This window comes from Ochotona princeps, chromosome 25 (assembly GCF_030435755.1).
Source record: "Ochotona princeps isolate mOchPri1 chromosome 25, mOchPri1.hap1, whole genome shotgun sequence".
NCBI lineage: Eukaryota > Metazoa > Chordata > Mammalia > Lagomorpha > Ochotonidae > Ochotona > Ochotona princeps.
In genome coordinates, this window is record NC_080856.1 from 21267634 (window position 1) to 21287751 (window position 20118).

At 49.3% G+C, this 20118-nt stretch overlaps 1 protein-coding gene across 2 annotated transcripts in view; it reads left to right on the plus strand.

Annotated features, from left to right (window-relative positions):
- Positions 1–20118, plus strand: part of KIAA1549 (KIAA1549 ortholog) — a 108239-nt gene that overhangs the window by 31301 nt on the left and 56820 nt on the right. For both annotated transcript variants that reach the window (XM_058654929.1, XM_058654930.1), the window contains exon 2: positions 15920–18625. In XM_058654929.1, the coding sequence (XP_058510912.1) occupies positions 15920–18625 (2706 nt within the window). The remainder of the gene's footprint in view (positions 1–15919; positions 18626–20118) is intronic.

Consider the following 20118-nt stretch of genomic DNA (forward strand, 5'->3'; position numbering starts at 1 on the left):
GTGCTTTGTTTGTCCATTCATTAGTTAATGGACATTTGGCTTGTGTCCTCCTGTTGGCTATTGAGCTTACAGCCACCACAAACACTGATGGGCCTGTTTTTGTGTAGACACTTCTGTTCAGTGTTCTCAGGTGAGTACCCAGGACTGGATCCCTGGGCTGTGTGGGAATTCTGTTTAACTTGTTGGCTCACTGCACTCTGCTTTTCCATAGCAGATGCGCCAGCAGTAGATGAGGGCTCTAATTTATCTACATCCTCAGAAAAACTCAATGTGTGTGTGTGTGTGTGTGTGTGTGTGTGTGTGTGTGTATGTATTATGAATAAAGATTTCTTTTTTTGAAAATCAGAGTTACACAGAGAGAGGGAAGGAGAGAGAGTGAGAGAGAGAATTTTTCATCTGTTAGTTCACTTCTCAGATGGCCACAACAGACAGCTTGGGCCAAAGCCAAAAGCTTCTCCCAGGTCTCCCGTGTGTGTGCAGAGGTCCAAGGGCTTGCATTGGCACGGAGCTGGATTGGAAGCAGAGCAGTCAGGACACGAACCGGTGCACATATGAGATAGTGGCATTTCAGGTCACAACTTTACCTGCTATGACAACCAGTTCCTGCTTTTACATGTTGTGTAAGGTTCTTCGTGTTGGTGGGCCAGTGTCTCAAAAGAGATTTCTGACAATGAAGCTGTGCATTATTATTATTATTAAAGATTTGATTATTTGTTTGAAAGGCAATGTTAGAGGGAGAGGTCTTTAATCTGTTGGTTCACTCCCCAAAAGGCCACAGTAGCCAGGCTGAAGCCAGGAGGAGCCTTGTCCAGGTCTCCCAGGTGGGAGTTCTTGGCTCATCTTCCTGTTTTCCCAAGTGCATTAGCAGGGAGCTGACTGGAAGGGGAGAAGCCAGGGCTCCAACTGGGATGCTGGTGTCACAGCTGGAAGTTTAAGACGCTGTTTCACCTGCTGGGCATGAAGTTGTTAATACTGAGTTCTTGTTAGTCTTGTTACTCTGAAAGGTTTTGTGCATAGCTGTTCAAAGATGTCAGAGACAGTGAAAATTTAGAAATGTTCCTTTGATTGCTTGTTCCTCTCCGGGGCAGAGGGTTCTGGCAACAGGTTTCCCCGGATACAAATCTTGCATCCATCACTTGCTGTTGTGGGGCCTTCAGCAAGTTCCCTATTCCTTTGATGTCTCAATTTCTTCACCAATAAGTGGGAAGGAAAGTGGAGCCTGGTGCCAGACAGAAGGCTGGTTGTTGTTGATAGGACCTTATCAGCCTGAAAACTGAACAAGGGCCTGGTGTGGTAGCCTAGTGGCAGGCACTGGAATCCCATATGGGCTCCAGTTTGTGTCCTGGAGGCTCCACTTCCCATCCAGCTCCCTGCTTGTGGCCTGGGACAGCAGTTGAGGATGGCCCAAAGCCTTGGGACCCTGGACCCACGTGGGAGACCCAAAAGAAGCTCCAGGATTCTGGCTTCGGATTGGCTCAGCTTCGACTGCTGTGGCCGCCTGGGGAGTGAACCAGAGGATGGAAGATCTTTCTGTGTCTTTCCTATCTGGCTTTACAATAAGAATAGGTAAATCTTTAAAAGAAAAAAAAAAAAAAGAAAACAACACAGCATTAAAAAAAAGATTTATGTATTTGAAAGGCAAAGGGAGAGAGAGAGAGACAGATCTTCCATCTGCTGGTTTGTTCTCCAAATGGCTGCAAAGACTAGAGGTGGGCCAAGTCAGAGCCAGGAGCCAGGAACTGCTTCTGAGTCTCTCATGTGGGTGTCAGGGACCAAAATACTTGAGCTATATCTTCACTGCTTTCCCAGACCACTAGCTGGGAGCTGCATTTGAAATACAGCACCTGGGACTTGAACTGGGGACTGCATGGGATGCTGTTGCTCAGGACAGCAGCCTAGCCCACTGCACCACAACACTGACTCCCACTTCTTTCTCTTTTGAGGCATCTGGACATCCTCCCTGTGCTGCCTCCTGAAAGCTGCATGTGACTGAGAACCGCCTTTCCCCAGCTGTCCTTCTGCACAGTGCACCAGGCTGCTGCTGCACTCCCTAGCGCCCTGCCTCACTGCTCTTCAGAGCTGGATGTTCCTGGTCAAGGGGGAAATGTAGGCACCTGGCTCCCCATAGAGGCTTTGTCAGGGTCAGGAGCTGCCTGCAGGCTCTAGTCATTAACTCCCTGCTGTTTGGGAGGTGTGAGAGTCTGGGAGCATTGCAGTTTGTTCATATTGCTCCTAGTAACGGGTCAGGAGGAAAAGAGCTCAGGTTCTTTCTTGCTGTTTTGCAGCAACTCTGCTTAAGCTATGGGGATGAAGAGGACTTTGGAACTGTTTAACCTCTGTGTTTTGAGCTTGTTTTAGTACTCATTAATCTACCTCTTGGACAGGGACTACAGTAAAGCTACTGCTTTGGGAATTTCCTCCTTCCATGTTTCTTCTCAGTAGCATAATGTTCAAGAGCTACTTTGTTCTTTATTTACTGCCTTTTTTTGGGGGGGGGGATCTTGAACTGCACAGAGGTGGGCTATACCGGCCCATTCAGAGAGTCGGAGAGTAATTTGTAATCTTTCTAAGGAACGGTATAGATAGAACATCTTTGTATTGAGTTCCTAATCAGGTGACTTAGGGAATGTTTGAAAACATATACGAATGTTGTTGTCTCCCTAATGAAGTAGTGGATGGAAGTGGTGATCATGGGTGACTGGCTGCTTCATCATCAAGCGAAAAGCCAGGGAGAGGAGCTGCCTGTTGCCACCAGCGCTTGAGAGATTCTAGGATCGCCCTGGGCAGTGCACCCAGGCACCTGCTGTTGTGATACAACAAGAAGTGCTAGGGACCACCTGAAGGTATTTTTGTCAGAACACTTGATCCTGAACCGAATGGAATCCTCTTGATCTGAATGCCATTTTGTAGGAAATTCAGGGGTTCAAAGCACATATTAAATGACACTGTGAGAATATAGGCAGCCAAATATAGAATGTGGGTTGTCTGCAGGGACAAATGACCTGCTTTCTTTAACGAGGAAACAGCTTACAAAAAGAAAAAAAGGGGGAGGAAAAGATAATGCTGTAAAAGCAAAAGAGACTACAGAGACGCGTGAACCAAAGCGATTGCGTACCTTGTTTGGCTCTGATCTGAGAAAGCAGTCACATAAAATATGTTGAGGCCATCAAGGAAAACTTAAGTATGGGACAGATCATTTGCTGATATTAGAAATTACCTTTCATTTTGCTGAGTTGATAATTGTGGTCTTTGTGTTGCGTGTGATTTTCTTTTAACACCCTTATTACAGATGCTGAAAGATTAATTAAAATGAATCATGAAGTCTGGGGTTTGCTTCACTTTCATTAAAAAAAAAAAAATTATGTTGAAACTGCATAATGGGTTCCAGTCTGTGAGCTTTTGTGGATGTCTGAAAATTTTCTGGTAGGAAGTTGGAAGTGCCACAGTTGGCTTACGGCAGCATTTAGACATTTTCTCATAAATAGCAAAAAACAAAGAATTCTTCATGGTGGTAGGACTTGAATTTTTTTAAATTGCCTTTTCGTTTATCCATGCATTCGATTTAGTGAGTTTCTTGGCAAATTAGTGTTTATGTTAACTTCATGTTATTCTTCATGCTGGAATCCCAAGGAGCCTACAAATAAGCCAGGGGAAAGTCATAATTATAGATACTTAGAGAGTTAATGTTATGGATAATTGCTAATCAGTAGGCTCTTCATACCAATAAGCTTGCAGAAGAGGGGGTTTGGGAAAGATTGCCAGGGAATGGAAATAAATTAAGGAAGGGTGAGGACCATCCTTGTGCCCCGCTGACGTGGGTTGTAGCAGTGCGCATGTGTAAGTAGCACTTGATTTGCCGTGTGTCCTGGTCTGTGTGGGCTGCCTGAGCAAACCACCTTAGACTGGGGAATTTCTGAACAATAAAAATGTGTTGCTTGCAGGTGGAGCAGTGGACTGCTCTCCCGTAGACACACCTTCCACGTGTACTCATGCGGCCAAGGGGCCCAGAGCTCTCTTAGTCCTCTCTCATAATGACACAGAACCTCAGCTTCTCCGCCTTTTGGCTAAGATCAAGTGTACGACACAGAACCTCATGGTCTCAGTCCTCGCCACCTAGTCTCCCTCCAAAGGTGCCGCCTCCTAAATGCCATCCCCTAGAGCATAGGATTTGCTGTGTGTATTTGTGGGAATGGGCACAGAGTGACCAGCCAAGAGGGCCCCTCCTGGTCACTGCAGCATGTCCTTAAATGGATGCAGCACTGTCGGGTTTGGAAGTCCGACTTCGTCCCGTCTGTCTTCCTTGCCAGTGTCATTTGCCTTCAATTAGCATCTTTCTGAGGATGATCATCAATCTATGCCTTCCACCCAAATTGCTGCCTTGAGTGCTGGAATCGGATTCCTATGGATCTTGCAGCTGGCTCCCTGCCTTCCATGCCAGCCTGCCCTTGCTATCCTTGTGCCATTCCTACTAGCCATTTCCCTGTCTGTCAAGATCCTTCCCATGCCGGGCCTTCCATGTGCTGTGCCCCTGCATAGAGCAACCTCCCACTCTGTTCTTTGGGTTCCTCGTGCTTTGCTGATCTTCCTTGGTTCTGCACGACAGCCTGGGTGGCCGGGGTGGTGTGTCTCTCACAGCTCCAGTGTTGTTGTCTGCACAGGGTGGGGAGTGGCCCAGTTGAAGGTGCCACCACCCTGTGTACTCAGGAGAAGCCCTTTGTTGGAATGTTTGTGGGCACACCGGGATTCCTGGTTCTCGATCCAAACTCAGGGTTGTGTTGACCAGGTCAGCACGGCCCTGCCTCTTGCCCATCAGTACCCTACAGAGAGCTAAGTTGGGCAGAGATCTGAGCAGGTCATCCCAGAGTCCCAGATTAAAAAGGGGTGGTTGGGAGGAAGGGTGTGAGTGGGCTCAACACTAGAGAGATGTGACCATGAGCAGGTGTCATCAAATGGCAGAAGGGGCGGGGATCAGGGTTTTGTGAGCTGCCCAAGTGGAGCTGTCCACTGGGCAGTTGGCAGCTGTGACTCCAGGTGCATCTCACTTTCTCCTGCCCTGCTCACTGCCGACTCGCTGAGCTTCATCATCTGGAGCTTTCTCTGGTCTGTGGCTTGGAACTGCTTTTCCATTCCCTTGCCCTTGCTGACCACACTGCCCGCCCCCACGGACTGTGTGTCTGTGCAGACAGTGGAGCCTTGCTCAGCACTCCTGTGTTCTGTCAGGTTGATTTTTCTACAGGATAGCGATGACAAAAAGACCGCTTTGCTCAAAATACCCGGTGGCTCCCCGTTGTCTGCCAACATTCTCACACTCCTGAGCCAACTGTCCCAGTGTTCCCCCACACTGAGCCACTGCTCTTGGTTGCACAGAACACATCCCATATTGTCTGGACCCGTGCCTTTGTGCTGGTGCTTCCAGTCGGAATGATCCCCCCTCTCTTAAGCCTCTTGCTCCCTCGATGTACTGTATAAGCTTAAATCAGAGCTGAATTAAGGAAATGAACCTGCAGTGTAAGCTCTTTACTGTTTGGTGGAATCAGAGCCAACCAAAAAGGCAGGACTATCTCTTGGTCGCTTTGTCAGGGGCCTGTGCAGCAGCGGGCGTGGGAATGAAATGCCGCTGCCCGCGTCGGGGAGGGAAAGTGCCGCCTCATGCTTAGTCATGGCCTGCTGTGTGCCATCCAGCTCTGCGTGTAATCAGAGACCCAAGATTATCTCTGAGCTGATGGTGTCCTTTTACTCATCATTACAGGGCTGTGTTTTGAATTAAATTATTTTAGAAACAGATGGCTGGCAGAAGACGTTCTTCGCCTTTTGTTTTTAGTGAGTTGAGCGTTCAGTTTTGTTAGCTTACTTAAAGTGCTAACTTTAAGTAAGTCTTGCCTTCAGGTTGGGAAAGAGGATGGCCTTTTACTTAGGAAAACGTCAAACAAAGCAAAGTGAAACAGAGCAGCTTCCATTAAGTGTGCAGTGCCCCACTGCTCTAGTTGGAGCATGTCCCGCAAAGGTTCATGCCTTGAAAGTGGGGTCTTCTGTGTGGCCGCGTTGAGAGGTGCTGGAAACCTGAAGAGGAGGGCCCACGTGAGAGTTAATTAGGTCACGGGGAGGAGATGAGTGTGGTTTCCGGGAATGCAGATTGGTTCCCACTAAAGTGGGTTCCTACGAAAAATGAGCAGAGCGGGCTGTGCACCTCTCGCGCTTGCTGTCTCAGCTTGTGGCCGTTTCTGCTTGTGGCCAGTTCACTTTCTGTTTCTGCACCTGTGTGACTGCGTGGCCCTCCCCAGGATGCTGGAACCATGCGTCTGACCCTCCAGGCTCCAGAATCACAAGTCCAGGAAAACCTTTTTTTCTTATGTGCACAGGCTTGGGATTTTTTTTTTTAATTACTGTATTTTTATTTGAAAGGCAGAGTTACAGACAGAAGGACAGACAGAGAGAGAGGTCTTTCATCCTGAGTCACTCCCTAAATGGCCACAAGAGCTGTAATTCAGCCAGTCCAAAGCCAAGAGCCAGGAACCTCTTCTGGGTCTTCCATGTGGGTGTAAGGGCCCCAATATTTGGGGGCCATCTGCTGCTTTCCCAGGTCACGTGCAGGGAGGTAGGTCAGAAGTGGATCAGCTGGAACATGAACCAGTACCCGTATGGGATGCTAGTGCTGTGTGTGGAGGCTTAGGCTACTACGCCACAGTTCTGGCTTAGTATGTTCTGTTACAGCAACAGAAAACAGGCTGATACACCTGCTGCTTTTAATTAAATCAATGCTGTAATATCCTCAAATGAGAAAACCCTGCAGGAAATGGAATCTCTGAGTCTTAATGGGAAGCCTGTACTGATGTTTTTGGTCTGTGACAGTGACAGACATCCTTCGGGCCAGCATCCCGGGGCAACCAGTATCGATGCAGCCGTAGGTGATGGGCAGGGTTTCTTTTTTTTTTTTTTTAAAGATTTATTCATTTTATTACAGCCAGATATATACAGAGGAGAGACAGAGAGGAAGATCTTCCGTCCGATGATTCACTCCCCAAGTGAGCCGCAACAGGCCGATGCGCGCCGATCCGAAGCCGGGAACCTGGAACCTCCTCCGGGTCTCCCACGCGGGTGCAGTGTCCCAATGCATTGGGCCGTCCTCTCCTGCTTTCCCAGGCCACAAGCAGGGAGCTGGATGGGAAGTGGAGCTGCCGGGATTAGAACTGGCGCCCATATGGGATCCCGGGGCTTTCAAGGCGAGGACTTTAGCCGCTAGGCCACGCTGCCGGGCCCAGGCAGGGTTTCATTTTACGGAAAGGCTGTGTCTTGCAGGAGCTGCAGCCATGGGGCAAGGTGGAGAAGCAGGCTGTGACGAAGGGTAGACGTGTAAGGAGGAGGAGAGAAAGGAACAACAGTGCCAAGGAGAGGCTGGGGAGAAGAGAGGAGGCAAAAAGTTCTACTCCATACAGAGAGGGCTGTGCCTTAAACAGCAGATGTTTGCATAGCTCAGGTCTCCTGTCTGTGTGAGTGGCAGGGAGCTAGCACAGTGGTGTCCTGTGGGTCTTGTGGTTGTATCATGCCGGACTTGCTGGTTAGGGCTACATGTGTTCATACGGAGAAATCTCCAAGGTCACCTGGGTATGAAGAGTTCGTTTGAGAGAAAATTCAAAGACAAATAAAGGAAGCTAAATATACATTTTATTTTGTGTTGAAGGATAGGGTCGGGGCGGGGAGATGGGGATGAATTATTTTTCTCTAATACATAATTTGGATTTTGTGTTGTGTTATGCATGTTTCTAAAGATTTACTTATTTATTTTTTAATTGGAAAGGCAGATTTACAGAGAAGGACAGAGAAAAAGATCTTCAATCCGCTGGTTCACTCCTCAAAAAGCCACAATGGCTGGAGTTGAGCCAATCTGCAGCCAGGAGCCAGGAGTTTCTTTTAGGTCTCCCATGCAGGTGCAGGGTCCCAAGGCCTACTGCTTTCCAAGGCCATAGGCAGGGAGATGGAAGTGGAGCAGCTGGGACATGACCTGGTATCCATATGGGATCCCGGAGCTTGTGAGGTGAGGATTTTAGCCACTGAGCCATGGTGCTGGACTCTTTCTTCTTCTTCTTTTTTTGTTTTAAGACTTATTTATTTGATAGGCAGAGTTACAGAAAGTCTGTGGGAGACACAGAGAGATGTCTTCTACCTGCTGATTTATTTCCCAGAGGGCTACAATGGCTGGGGCTGAGCATGGCTGAAACCAAGATCCTGGATCTCCGTCTAGGGCTTCCATGTGAGGGGCAGGTTCTCAAGCACTTGGGCCATCTTTACTGCTTTCCCAGGTTCGTTAGCAGGGAGTTGTATTGGAAATGGAACAGCTGGAACTTGAACTAGTGCTCACATGGGATGCTAGCATTTCAAGTGATTATTTAACCTGCTGTACCCTGTCGCTGGCCTCTTGTATACATTTAAAAATTTTATTCAGATATAAGGGTTTGTGTTTAATCTAATACTAAGAACAGAATATATACTGTTAGAAACTGCTTACTTTTTTAAGGTTTTATTTTTCCCCTCAGCAGTAGGCAAGTGCCTAGGTTGCCTTGTGCCTAGGAGAAAAGCAGCCAGTAGCTGGCAGGCAGTCTGGGCCTGATTGATGCCAAATCTGTGTTGATACACCAGTGTGCCAGCATAGTCACATTTTCCACTGTTGGTTTCCTTTCAAGACAGGATGCAGACCCTGCAGAGCGGTACAGCCCTCACAGAGCGTCACAGGCCAGGCTGGGTGTGTCTGCAGCCTGGCTTGCACTCTGAACCAGAGGTGGCACCCTGCCTTGTAGGCTGCAGGAAGCACCCATCTCACTGCAGGCTGTTCACCAAGTTTGTGGGCCACATTTTGAGTGGCAGGACCTAGAACACCTGTTCAAATTCATATTCATATCTGCTCAGTAGCAGGGAGCTGGATTGGAAGTGGAGCAGCTGGGACTCGAACCAGGACTCTTAGGAATATCTGTCACGGATAAATGTTTAGCCCACTTTGCCACAGTACCAGCTCTAGTAGTATTTCTTATCTTCCTTATATTTGATAATAAATTTAGTTAGAATAACCTGGGAGAAGATTTTGGTGTACGTATGGGAAATAATGGGGGACCTTGCAGGGAGAAAAATGAAAAATGGAGCTGGGAAAGGGGGTTTAATAATAGTCCCCAACATTCTCCTTAAGATATTGGAGAATGTGGAGAGGGGCATTTGCCACGTTAGTGGTGGTTTGGTTATCTGACGATTTTGGTTTTTAGCTCATATGTACTATGCGGGAGGAGTGTCTAGTTTTGTAGATTTCATGTCTACGGGGAGTTGAAAAGGCTCATGTTTGGAAAACCTGACGGTGCGGCACAGCATCAAAAATAATGGCCTGGCCTTGCCTGTGCGGAGGTGGACACACTGCTCCTTGGGTTCTCCTACCCAACAGTCCGGGTGGGTTTATTTTCCTGACCCCTGGGCCTGAGCATGAGCTGTCTTCCCGTGTGTGCTGGGGTCTCACGGTCTGAAAAGCATACCTTTGCAGGGCTGTCCATGGCACAGAATCCGGCTCAGCCAGAATACAAGCTAGCTTTTTTTTTGTTTGTTTTTTCATTTGATTTCTTCAACAACTATTGTAATGAAATACACTCATTTGACAAAACATGGTCAGAGCAAGTGCTGGGAGCAGGGAAGCTGTCCCTGTGTGGTGGCCCTGTCCCTGCCTGCTATTTTGAGCAAGGCAGCTTAAACTCTTTGAGCCTCATTTGCACCTGCAGGGGATTGGCTTAGGCCTTAAAGGGTCCACTGGTTTAAAGAGTTGAGGATTGATAACCATATGCAGGGGAGACATCCAGATAGATAAGTTGACTCAAGAGAAAGATAGTTAAGAAGAACATGTTATCTTGCTTGTGTGAATCCCTGATAAGCTCCCAGGGGCAGGATCTTCATCAGTAATTGTTAATCATGTGAGTCGGCATGGGGTGGCAGCAAGAGCAGATGGGCAGTGCCTGAGCCAGGATGTATACCATGGCTGGGTCTTAGTCAGCCATGCGAAAAACCTGTGGGATGTGGGCTCAAGAGAGGAAGTGCCTCTCTGCTGGCCACTCAGCCCAGGGCTCCCCCCGAGGGCTGCGGGGCTGCCCCTGCGTTTCCAGAGGTGCCCCCATCATCCGGATGCACGTCCAATTGTCACCCCAGCCGCGTTGCTCCCTGCCTGCCTGTCATCAAAGAGAGGCTCTGTAGGGAGCAAAGCTCTAGAGCTTGAAAATCGGTCTCCAGGGCTTGAAATGCAAGTCCCTGCTGGATTTCCCAATCCTGCCTGAAGTAACTACAGATGCAGTGCCCGTGGCGGCTGCTCTCTCTTGGGGCTGGGCTGGAAGAGCGAGCACCCCAGCCTGACACACCTCACGCTGCTCAGTGTGAAGCTTTTGTTCCTGTACTTTTCTCTTCAGGATCTGATGTCCGTTTGACCATTTGCCTTCCCTGTTCCCTGTCCTTTGGAAGGCAGATTGATTGAATTGTGATTTGCAGCAGGTATTTGGATGCATAAACCTGCCGTGAAGTATGACTTGCCTTTGTTACTTTGTTTCTTGCGGTCTTCTGGTTCACTTGTGAATGTGTTTCTGATTTATTTTATTTTCCTTTTATTATTTAAAAAATTTTCAGCATTTATTCATTAATTTATTATGGCTGTACAGCCTTGCCTCGCATGAATAATACATCGAGATAGAATTAAGCAACCAGATAATAAACATATTGTAGTGAGGAAGTTCAAGATTTCTAAGCCCCTGTCTTTGTCTTTGTCTTACTCAGGGGAATACTGGCTATCTTGATAAATTAACATGTTATAATGAGCAGAATATTAATATAATTTGTTCTTTCTTTTGCTGTATTTCTTTTTTTCTATTTTATTTTTAGTTTTATGATAGGCTGCACTTTTAGTTTCCATAGGCTCTGGAATTTCCAAAAAGACTTCATTTACTCAACCTGAAAGTGAGCATTAGAGAGAGGGGGTGAGACAGAGAGAGATCTTCCATCTGCTGCTTTACTCCCCAAACGGTGACAAAATCCAGAGCTGGGAAGATTTAAATTTGGGAGCCAGGAGCCTCTTTTGGATCTCCTATGTGAGTACGGGGACCCAAGCAACTGGGCCATCTGCTGCTTTTTCAGATTGTATGTAGGGAGCTGGATTGGGAAGTGGAGCACCCGGGACATGATGTGGTACCCATTTGGGATGCCGGCACAGCCAGTAGAGGATTAACTGTATCACTGCACCAGACCCTTTGATTCTAGAAGGCATCTTACCCCCTCTTTCAGATCTTGTATGCTGGATTCTATCACAGAAGAGTTTTGAAATGCATTGAAAGAATGTACCCTTATGAAAGCTTTCAAATTTATACGCGGTACAATTTGGTAGAATTGTGATTTTTATTCCTTGTTAAGTCTAATGTTTAAAGCTTCATTGTGGAAAAGAGTATCTCTGACTTTCCCATTGCTGTAGCAAGTATCAGGCTTTCTTTGACCTGTGCTTGGAACGTGACACGTAAGTTAAGAAAGCACTTAGATGAGGAATCCTGGAACCAGGTAGTAAAGATGACAACAGACATTTTAAAATGGCTCTGTGAAACAGCTTTAACTCTCCAAGAAATGGCCCCTCTTCTTTCACTGTTTATTCACTTAAAAACCTCATAGGAGACTGGCACTGTGATGTAAACTGGTTAAGCTGCCACCTGCAATGCTGGCATACCAAATGCATGCTGGTTCTGGTCCCAGCTGCTTCACTGCCAGTCAGTCTCCCTACTATTGGCCTGGGAAAAGAAGCCAAAGATGGCGCCCAAGTGCCTAAGCCACTGCTCCCTGGGAGACCTGAAATAAACTTCTGGCTCCTGGCATCAGCTTGGCTCAATGCTGGCTGCTGTGACCTTCCTGGAAGTGAACCAGTGGATGGAAGATCTCTTTCTCTCAACTCTGGTCTTGAGATAAGTAAATCTTTTTTAAAATAAGTCATATTACAGAGAAAGACATGCAATCTTTTAAGTTTATGCTGATACAAGTTGGTGGCTTTCAGAGGCTAAGGGAGTCAGCTGGAAATGTGTTGCACTTAGGACTCACGGCAAATTTCAGCAAACACCAAATGCATGCATAGATTTTTGTCTTAACTCCTGATTGTCCCGTCTCGGCAAAGCGAGTCACTGATGGCCGGCGCGCTCTCAGCTTCTGTGTGTCTGTAGTGACTGACTCGTATAGTGTGTGTCTTATATGAACTGAGAGGTGACGAAGCAGGTGTTGTCGCTTTTATACCACCATCTGTGTGGTTACCATTGAGGCAGCCTTTACTCCTTCCCTCCTTCTGGGGTGGTTGCTCTTCTGGAAGGAAAGCCTTGCTCGGGAGCCCCTTCCCAGAGGAACTTCCGTTCAAGAACCGTGTCTTATTTGTGTGAGAGTGGTGTTCTTTCATGTCCTCTGGGCACAGCTTACTGTCACATACTCCTTCGCACCGGGACAGCTTTATTCATGGTCACCTGCCTTCAAGGTCTGTGAGGTGGCTGTCTGCTGGGGTCACCGCTGTCCTTTCTCCGGCTGCTTTTATTTTTTCCCCATTGTCCTTGGCATTCTGCTGTCCTGTGTTAGCGTCATTGTGTGTACGGTGTGGGGTCCGCTTTGACTTCTTGGTGCTTCAGCCCGAGAGCTCCATGCTTCCCACAACTTTCCAAGACGCCTAGCGCTGGATTTTTCCCTCTGTCAGGTTTTTCCCGTAAAATTTTGATTTATGTGGGATGATCTAATTCTGTCTTCCAGGTCTTTTATCTTCCATTTCTTTGCTTTGTTGTGTCCCATTCTAAATTTTTTTTCAGTTGTTCCTCTGCCCCTGGCTCACGAAATCCAAATAGCTGTTTTACCTGTATATTGGGTTTTTCAATTTAAATCATGATATTTTCCATTTCTTTTTTTAAAAAAAGATTTATTTGATATTCATTACAAAGTCAGATATACAGAGAGGAGGAGAAACAGAAAGATCTTCCGTCCGATGATTCACTCCCCAAGTGACTGCAACGGCCGGTACTGTGCTGATCCAAAGCCAGGAATCAGGAACTTCCAGGTCTCCCACATGGGTGCAGGGTCCCAAGGCTTTGGGCCGTCCTCAACTGCTTTCCCAGGCCACAAGCAGGGAGCTGGATGGGAAGCAGGGCCGCCAGGATTAGAACTGGCGCCCATATGGGATCCCGGTGCATGCAAGGCGAGGACTTTTAGCCACTAGGCCACTGCCCTGGGTCCAACATTTTCCATTTCTAAATATTTATTCTTTGTTTCTTTTTCAAATCTTCCTGGCGCGTTTTCATCAACTTTTGGTCATGACTCATGGTCTCAGTCTCTTCTTGGGATTTTAATTAAATCTGTAATTCTGAGATCTTGTCAGATCTGATTCTATCTATGTGGGTCTCTTTGGGCTACTTTTTTGGGGGGGAGAGGAACCAGTCAGTCCATGGCATTCTCAAGCAGGCCCCTGCTGGAGACAGGCACATCTCATACTGTCCTCGGAGGGGTTTTCTCCTGACCCAGCCTCCCCCCAATAATATTTTCTGGGTCTTCACTCTTTGGAGATGGCCTGTATTTTGACATTTTTGATATTCATGCAGCCTAAGCCCTGTCCCCACTGTGGTGTAAGTACCAGGCCTTCCGATCCTGTCTCCCCACTGGGCCTCGCCACCTGCCTGGTCCTTCCCTTCCCTTACTCCCATGCTCAGCAGGTTTCCTTTCCTGCCTCACAGTCATCTACAAGTATGCTGCTGCATATTTATGAAGTACTTTACGTGTTGTGAAGTGTTGTAATTTCTTTCTTTTTTTTTAAAGATTTTATTTTTATTACAAAGTCAGATATACAGAGAGGAAGATCTTCCGTCCGATGATTCACTCCCCAAGTGAGCCGCAACGGGCCGATGCGCGCCGATCCAAAGCTGGGAACCAGGAACCTCTTCCAGGTCTCCCATGCGGGTGCAATGTCCCAAAGCTTTGGGCCGTCCTGGACTGCTTTCCCAGGCCACAAGCAGGGAGCTGGATGGGAAGTGGAGCTGCCGGGATTAGAACCGGCGCCCATATGGGATCCCGGGGCGTTCAAGGCGAGGACTTTAGCCGCTAGGCCACGCCGCCGGGCCCGAAGTGTTGTAATTTCAATATTTCCAGGCTGCCAGACTGCCAGAATTGGAATAGGATGTATTAATTTTAAAACCAAACAAAGTAGGTGCTGCTGCTGTGGCATATTGGGTTGTGACACCAGCAACCCATGTACCAGTTCCACGTCTCATCTGGCTTCTAGCTGATGTGTTAGCAGAGGATGGCCACTCATGTGGAAGTGCCCGAGTTCCAGGCTCCTGATTTTGGTCTGGCCCAGCCTTGGCTGTGCTGGCTGTTTGGAGAGTGAGCCGGAAGGTGGAAGATCTTGCCCTTCTGCTGCTGCCTTTCCCTGTCCGTGATTCTGCCTTTCAAATAAATCAACACATCTTTGCATTCAAAATTATGCCTCTAATATTTTACATGGTTCCTTTTTCTGAAGAGAAATTTATCAATTTATTTTATTGAAAGACAGGAAGAAAGGCCTCCCGTCCACTGGTTCATTCCACAGATGTCTCTGGTAGCCAGAAGCGGGGACTCAGTCCAAGTGCATCCCATGGACAGCAGGGACTCACGTTCCTGAACCATTTCCTGTTCTCTCCCAGTGTGTGCGTTCGCAGGAAGCTGGACATGTGCAGAGCTGGGAGTCCAACCTGTGCACTCTAGCACAGGGATGCGGGCATGTTAAGTAGTGTGTTAGGCACTGTGCCAAGAGCCCTTCTCCAACTTGTTCTGATATGCTGTTGCGACAGGTGGAAGGTGCTACTCTGTCCCTAGTCTGTGGTGCAGTGGGTCACTCTCTGGATCTTTGATCTTCTGCCTCTGTGTACAGTATATGAATTGCAGGTGGGGACACCTAAGCTTATTAAATAATGACAGCCGTGAGACGCACAGGACATTTGAGCAAGTCTGAGAATGATGTCGGCACATGTTAACACTTGGTATCCTGAGACACCAATCTTTCATTCATCAAACACATGCTGATTGAGCTCCTTCCCTTTGGGACTGCCTGTGGCATGCGTAGTAGGAAATACACCACAGTTCCTGTCCTCAAGACACTCCAAGTCTTAGGAACCGTGGGTTCATTTGGGAGGAGCGGGATAAGACATAGGGCACTAGCCTCCCTGCAGTGTGCAGAGGAAGACGGTGGCATCGGTACTGTGCAGAGTGACCAGCGAGAGTCATTCAGGTGGGGGACTGTGAAGAGGACTGGACAGCGGTCCGGAGGCTGAAGAGCATGGCGGGGCGCGGGGGAAGCCAAGCCTGAAGACATTTGGGGCCTCAGAAGCCAAGCCTGGGAACACATACCCAGCTCGCTTCCTTGGCAGCGAATGACACTCCCAAGTTGTGAACGCCTTTCTCTTGAGAGCTGGCTCGTCCCCTGGGAGGGAAAGGAGTGGGCTCTACAGCCCAGGCAACCTGCTATTCGGAGTTCTTCACCACTGTGTCTGGGCAAACTTGCAGTCGATGTGTTTATCTTCTCTGAGCCTCTCTTTCTTGTGGTAATGACAGAGAGTGGCCTAAACAGTCCTTTAAGGCCTCCACCATTTCCAGCCCTCTGTGGTTCTGAGAGTATATTATTAGAGAGTAAGAGGAAGACATACGTAAACGAGCACACATACACACAAAGGGTCAGGGTGGTACTCAGGTTTTAATGCACGTTTGTAGGTACCATCTTGACACTAATAATTCAGGTGTTAGCTGCTTCCACTTAACTGTTCAGCTTCTTAACATGAACCATGAATGTTCATGTTTGATGGGTGACCAAATGTTGGCATCTGAAACAAAACATTAGTTCATTGTCTTGTTGATAACCCAGTTTTGATTTTCTTGTCAGATGGGCTCTCCCTGGAGCAGCACAACCTTTCTTTGTACTCCGTGGAGCTCATGCTGAAGAAAAGCACCGCGTACAGTGCTGCACATGTGGCCTTAACTGAAACCGCACCATGGTCCCAGTCAAGCAGCCCGCTTCTCATCGTGGGCCCTCCATTCACCACCACTTTTGATACCACCTTTTTTAACCAAGGCACACAGACCCAAAGTCCAGTGGACCATAGCATCTTTGTGGCAAGCTACGTGTCCGTGACCAGCAATGAGGTGCCCCTGGATGATGAGGACATGGATAACTTTCTCCCTGACACTCAGTGGACTGCATCGCAAGGGGTTTCTCCAATACAGTACATCCCAGCCAGCCCACTGGGCTTGCCAAAAGACACATTAGCACCCATCCCCACGCCATCACTACCCGTGACTTCTTTAGAAGATGCAGAATTCAGGACAGCCTGGGAAAACCCAGTGCAGCCACCGTTGACGCCTGCTGAGTCCCTTGGGCGTGTCAGCGTGTTCTGGCCAGCTGTTCCCACCTACGAGGGCAATGCTCTGACCCCCGGTGGGAACTCGGTGCTTTATCCCACTGCCACTTTCAGTCACTTACCAAGCAGGACTTTGCCAGGGATCGTGGCTTCCATGGCAGAAGACGCAGTAACCCCCCTCTTTAGCTCCTGGTCTTCAGTGTCTCGGCCACCAGGGGATGGCATCACTCAACTGCCATTTCCCTCCCCGCCCAAGGGCTTGCATTCTCTGGAGGGTGTTTTGGCCACAAGTACAGACCGGTGCCCTGATGTGACCACTGCTGTGAGCCGACACGTGGAGGAAAGCATCTCTCCAGGGACATCCTCTCCCCTGGCTGCCTCACTCAACGCCCTTGGTCTCAGCACCCCAGATTCTACTTTGTCGTCAACTCCTCTTAGGCTTGAATCCATTCCTCCTCCATCAGTGGATGCTTCCCGTAGCCCTTTTCTTCCCAGCAGTGCCAGGGAAGCATCAGTCTTGCCTGGCAGTTCCATGGTGCCCAGCCATGTGGAACACACTCCCAGCCTAAGCCCCGTGTCCTGGTTCAGGCCGTCGGCATGGTGCGTGTCCTGCACCCTGCCATCTCCTCACCAGGTTCTGGCCACAAGCGCCCCGGAAAGAGACGTGGGATCCGGGGATGGTGCAGAGACCCTGTCCTTGTCCGTGGTAGCAGCGAGCAGCGTCCCTCCACCGAGCAGCAGTGTAGTCGCCGACTTCTCTGAGTTTGAGGAGGAGTCGCCAGAGTTTAACACACTTTTCCCTTCCAGACCTGTTGTGCCCCTTGCTTCCAGGTCTGTGGGTGTCTCAGAAAGGAGTCTTGGCACTTCCGCTGAGGTGGATCTGAGCAGCTCTGGGGCTGTGCAGGTGTATCCTTCCCACAGCCACCTCTCCGTGCCCATGTCGTTGGATCCCTCTTCAGGCTCCTCCTTGGTTACTGCAACTGGGGTGATGCCACCCAGCTGGACCACCATGCTGCTTCCGGCCTCTGCCAGCCTTCCTCTCCACTCATCTTTCTTGGTGACGCCATTGCTCCCCACCCTCGCCTCCAGCCTGTTTGCACCTTCTGGTGCACTTCCTTCCGCGGAGCCCTCACCGTTCTCTGACCGAGAGCACCCCGGGGTTTTCCAATCTGCAAGCAGTTTGGATTTCTTTTCAACTACACCGCCAGCATCGGGCAGCTTGGCTGCTTGGTCCTCAGAGGGTCTCGTTCCTGTGTCTCCCGAGGTGTCTCCTGTGGCGAGCGGCTCCTCAGTCATCGCAGCGACACGGTCACCACTGCCATCTGCCTCCGCCCAGTTTGGGACGGTTCCACCTTCTGACTCCCTGCATTTGCAGTCCCCATCCCTGTCTCTCCCTGAGTCCACACACTTGGAGTTTTCTCAGCTCAGGCCTAGTTCAGCCCTGACTTTGAACACTGTCACCTCTGTGCACAGCCGTGCCGAGGTGTCACCAGCCTCGATCCTCCCCTCCAATCACAGCCAGTTCCTGGAAGCCACCACCATTCCACTGACAGACCCAGGCGCTCACTTTACCTCAGCCTTCACTGAAACCACCTCCAGTGTGGTCTGGTCCTCCCTCGGCCCCCATGAATCAGAATCCACGGTGGCCTTGGGGGTGCCCTCCAACTGGGAGCCAGCCTCTGATGCCTCCCCCACGGGGACTGCCCCCGCAATGTCCTCAGTGGTGTTCGCCACCAGCCCCACCTCTTCCCAGTTGCTGGAGGTCTCGACTGTGATGCCACCTCATGAACACACAGCCATCTTCCCCGCCCTCTCCAGTGTCGTATCTGTGGGTCTAGCAGTGACCAGCTCCGTGTTCCCGTCGTCATCGTTGTCCTCCATGACACTCCTTTTCGTCTCCCAAGTGACCCCATCACCCCTGCCCACAGGGCCAGGCCCCATGGGGCCCTCTTTGACACCCCCAGATGTGCAGAGGAATCCCTCCACGGAAGCTGGCATGACGTCTACCCCTAGCACTGCGGATGCTGTGGATGCCACGGACACTGCCCAGGAACACAGCCAGGCGGGCACTCGGAGCCCCTCAGCGGCCAGCACCGCCCCTCCCCTGCCCTCGCTCCATGCTGTCACCACCTCCACTCTCCAAGCTGCTGTTGATGTGCCTGCACTGGCTGCCACCAAGCCACCGTATGTGTGTGACATTACGGTCCCCGATGCCTATTTGATCACCACGGGTAAGACCCAGCTCTGAGTCGCCTCCCTGGGTATGGTGACCTCTCTAAGATGCTTGGAGGAGTGGGGTGGTTGGGAGGGTGGGTGTGGACTAAGGTCTCTTCCTCTGCTCCTTCTCTGCGCAGTTGCTCCGAGTCCTCAGGGTCGTCAACTCCTGAGCAAGAATAAGGGCGATACCCACTTCCATGGCTCCTGAAGGACTTGAGTGTGAAAGAGTATGAAGGGCTTAGTTCAGTGCCTGGCACCCAGGGAGAGTGTGCATTGGTTAGCAGCCGTAAGAGGAGCACATAGGGGTTGCCATTGTGGCATGGCAAGTATAGCTACTGCCTACGAAAGTAGCATCCCACATTGACACAGGTTCGTGTCCTCGCTACTCCACTTTTGGTTCAGCTCCCTGCTCATGGTCTGGGGAAAACGGCAGATGATGGCCCAAATGCTTGGGCCCCATGCTTCCATATGGAAGACCTGGAAGCAGTGCCGGGTTCCAGACTTCAGCCATTTAGGGAGCAAACCAGTGGATGAAAAAGTGCTCTCTGTCTTTCTCTCTCTGTAACTATCAACCAAATACAGAAATCTTAAAGCAAAAACAAAACAAGAATACACAAGAGATCTAACAAATTGTAGGAGTTTTTGGTAGGCTCTCTCCTAACCCAGAGGATGTGTTGCTGCCATGGTCAGCACAGGGCATTTTGTGGTGAGTTGGGCAAGTACATAAGCACAGCCTGCCTAGTCCATCCTGTCTTACTCTTCTTACTTTTTCTTGAAAGCAAGGTGCATTTTGCTTTCCTGTGTTCCTATCCATGTGCCTTACATCCCAAGGACAGAAACATGGAATAACTATTAACAGCCTTCCTGTTTGGTCTCTGACCATGATTGTGTCCCCAGGGTGTAGCCTGGGGAGCGCCCAGTACCATGTCCAGCACAGTTTCATCAGAGGCCTTGCTGCTAGAAGAGCAACATCAGCCACTGGCCTGCCTGGTGAGGGCCCCAAGTTCTTCCTGAGAGGTGACTGGGCAGGCATGGGCCATCAGTACTCACAGCCTGATACTGGTGAGGGCACCTTCAGCTTGGCATAGACTAGGCTGTGGCATGGGAGGGTTGAGTGTGCTGGGGACTGAGGCAGGAACAGGATCATGTCCTGCAATTGTCAGAACTATTGTAGACCGCCCCCCCCCCCCCCTGACTTTCCTTTCTTAGAAAATTGTTACAAAATAGCTTCAGAGTGGTTAGTTACAGAAATTCAGCAGAAGAGTTGGGAAAACTTTCACCTCTAGGATTCTAAGATGTTTATGATACAAAGCTGAGATTGTGTCTCAGAGTTTCTCTGTAAATAATTAGAAATCATTTTATCTAGTCTTTCATATGAGATTTATTTATTTGAAAGTCAAAGTTACAAAAAGAGAAAGAGACAGAGAGAGGTCTTATATTTGTTGGTTCACTGCCCAGACAGCCCCAGCAGCAGCAGCCGGGCCTGGGCAGGCTGAAGCCAGTAGCC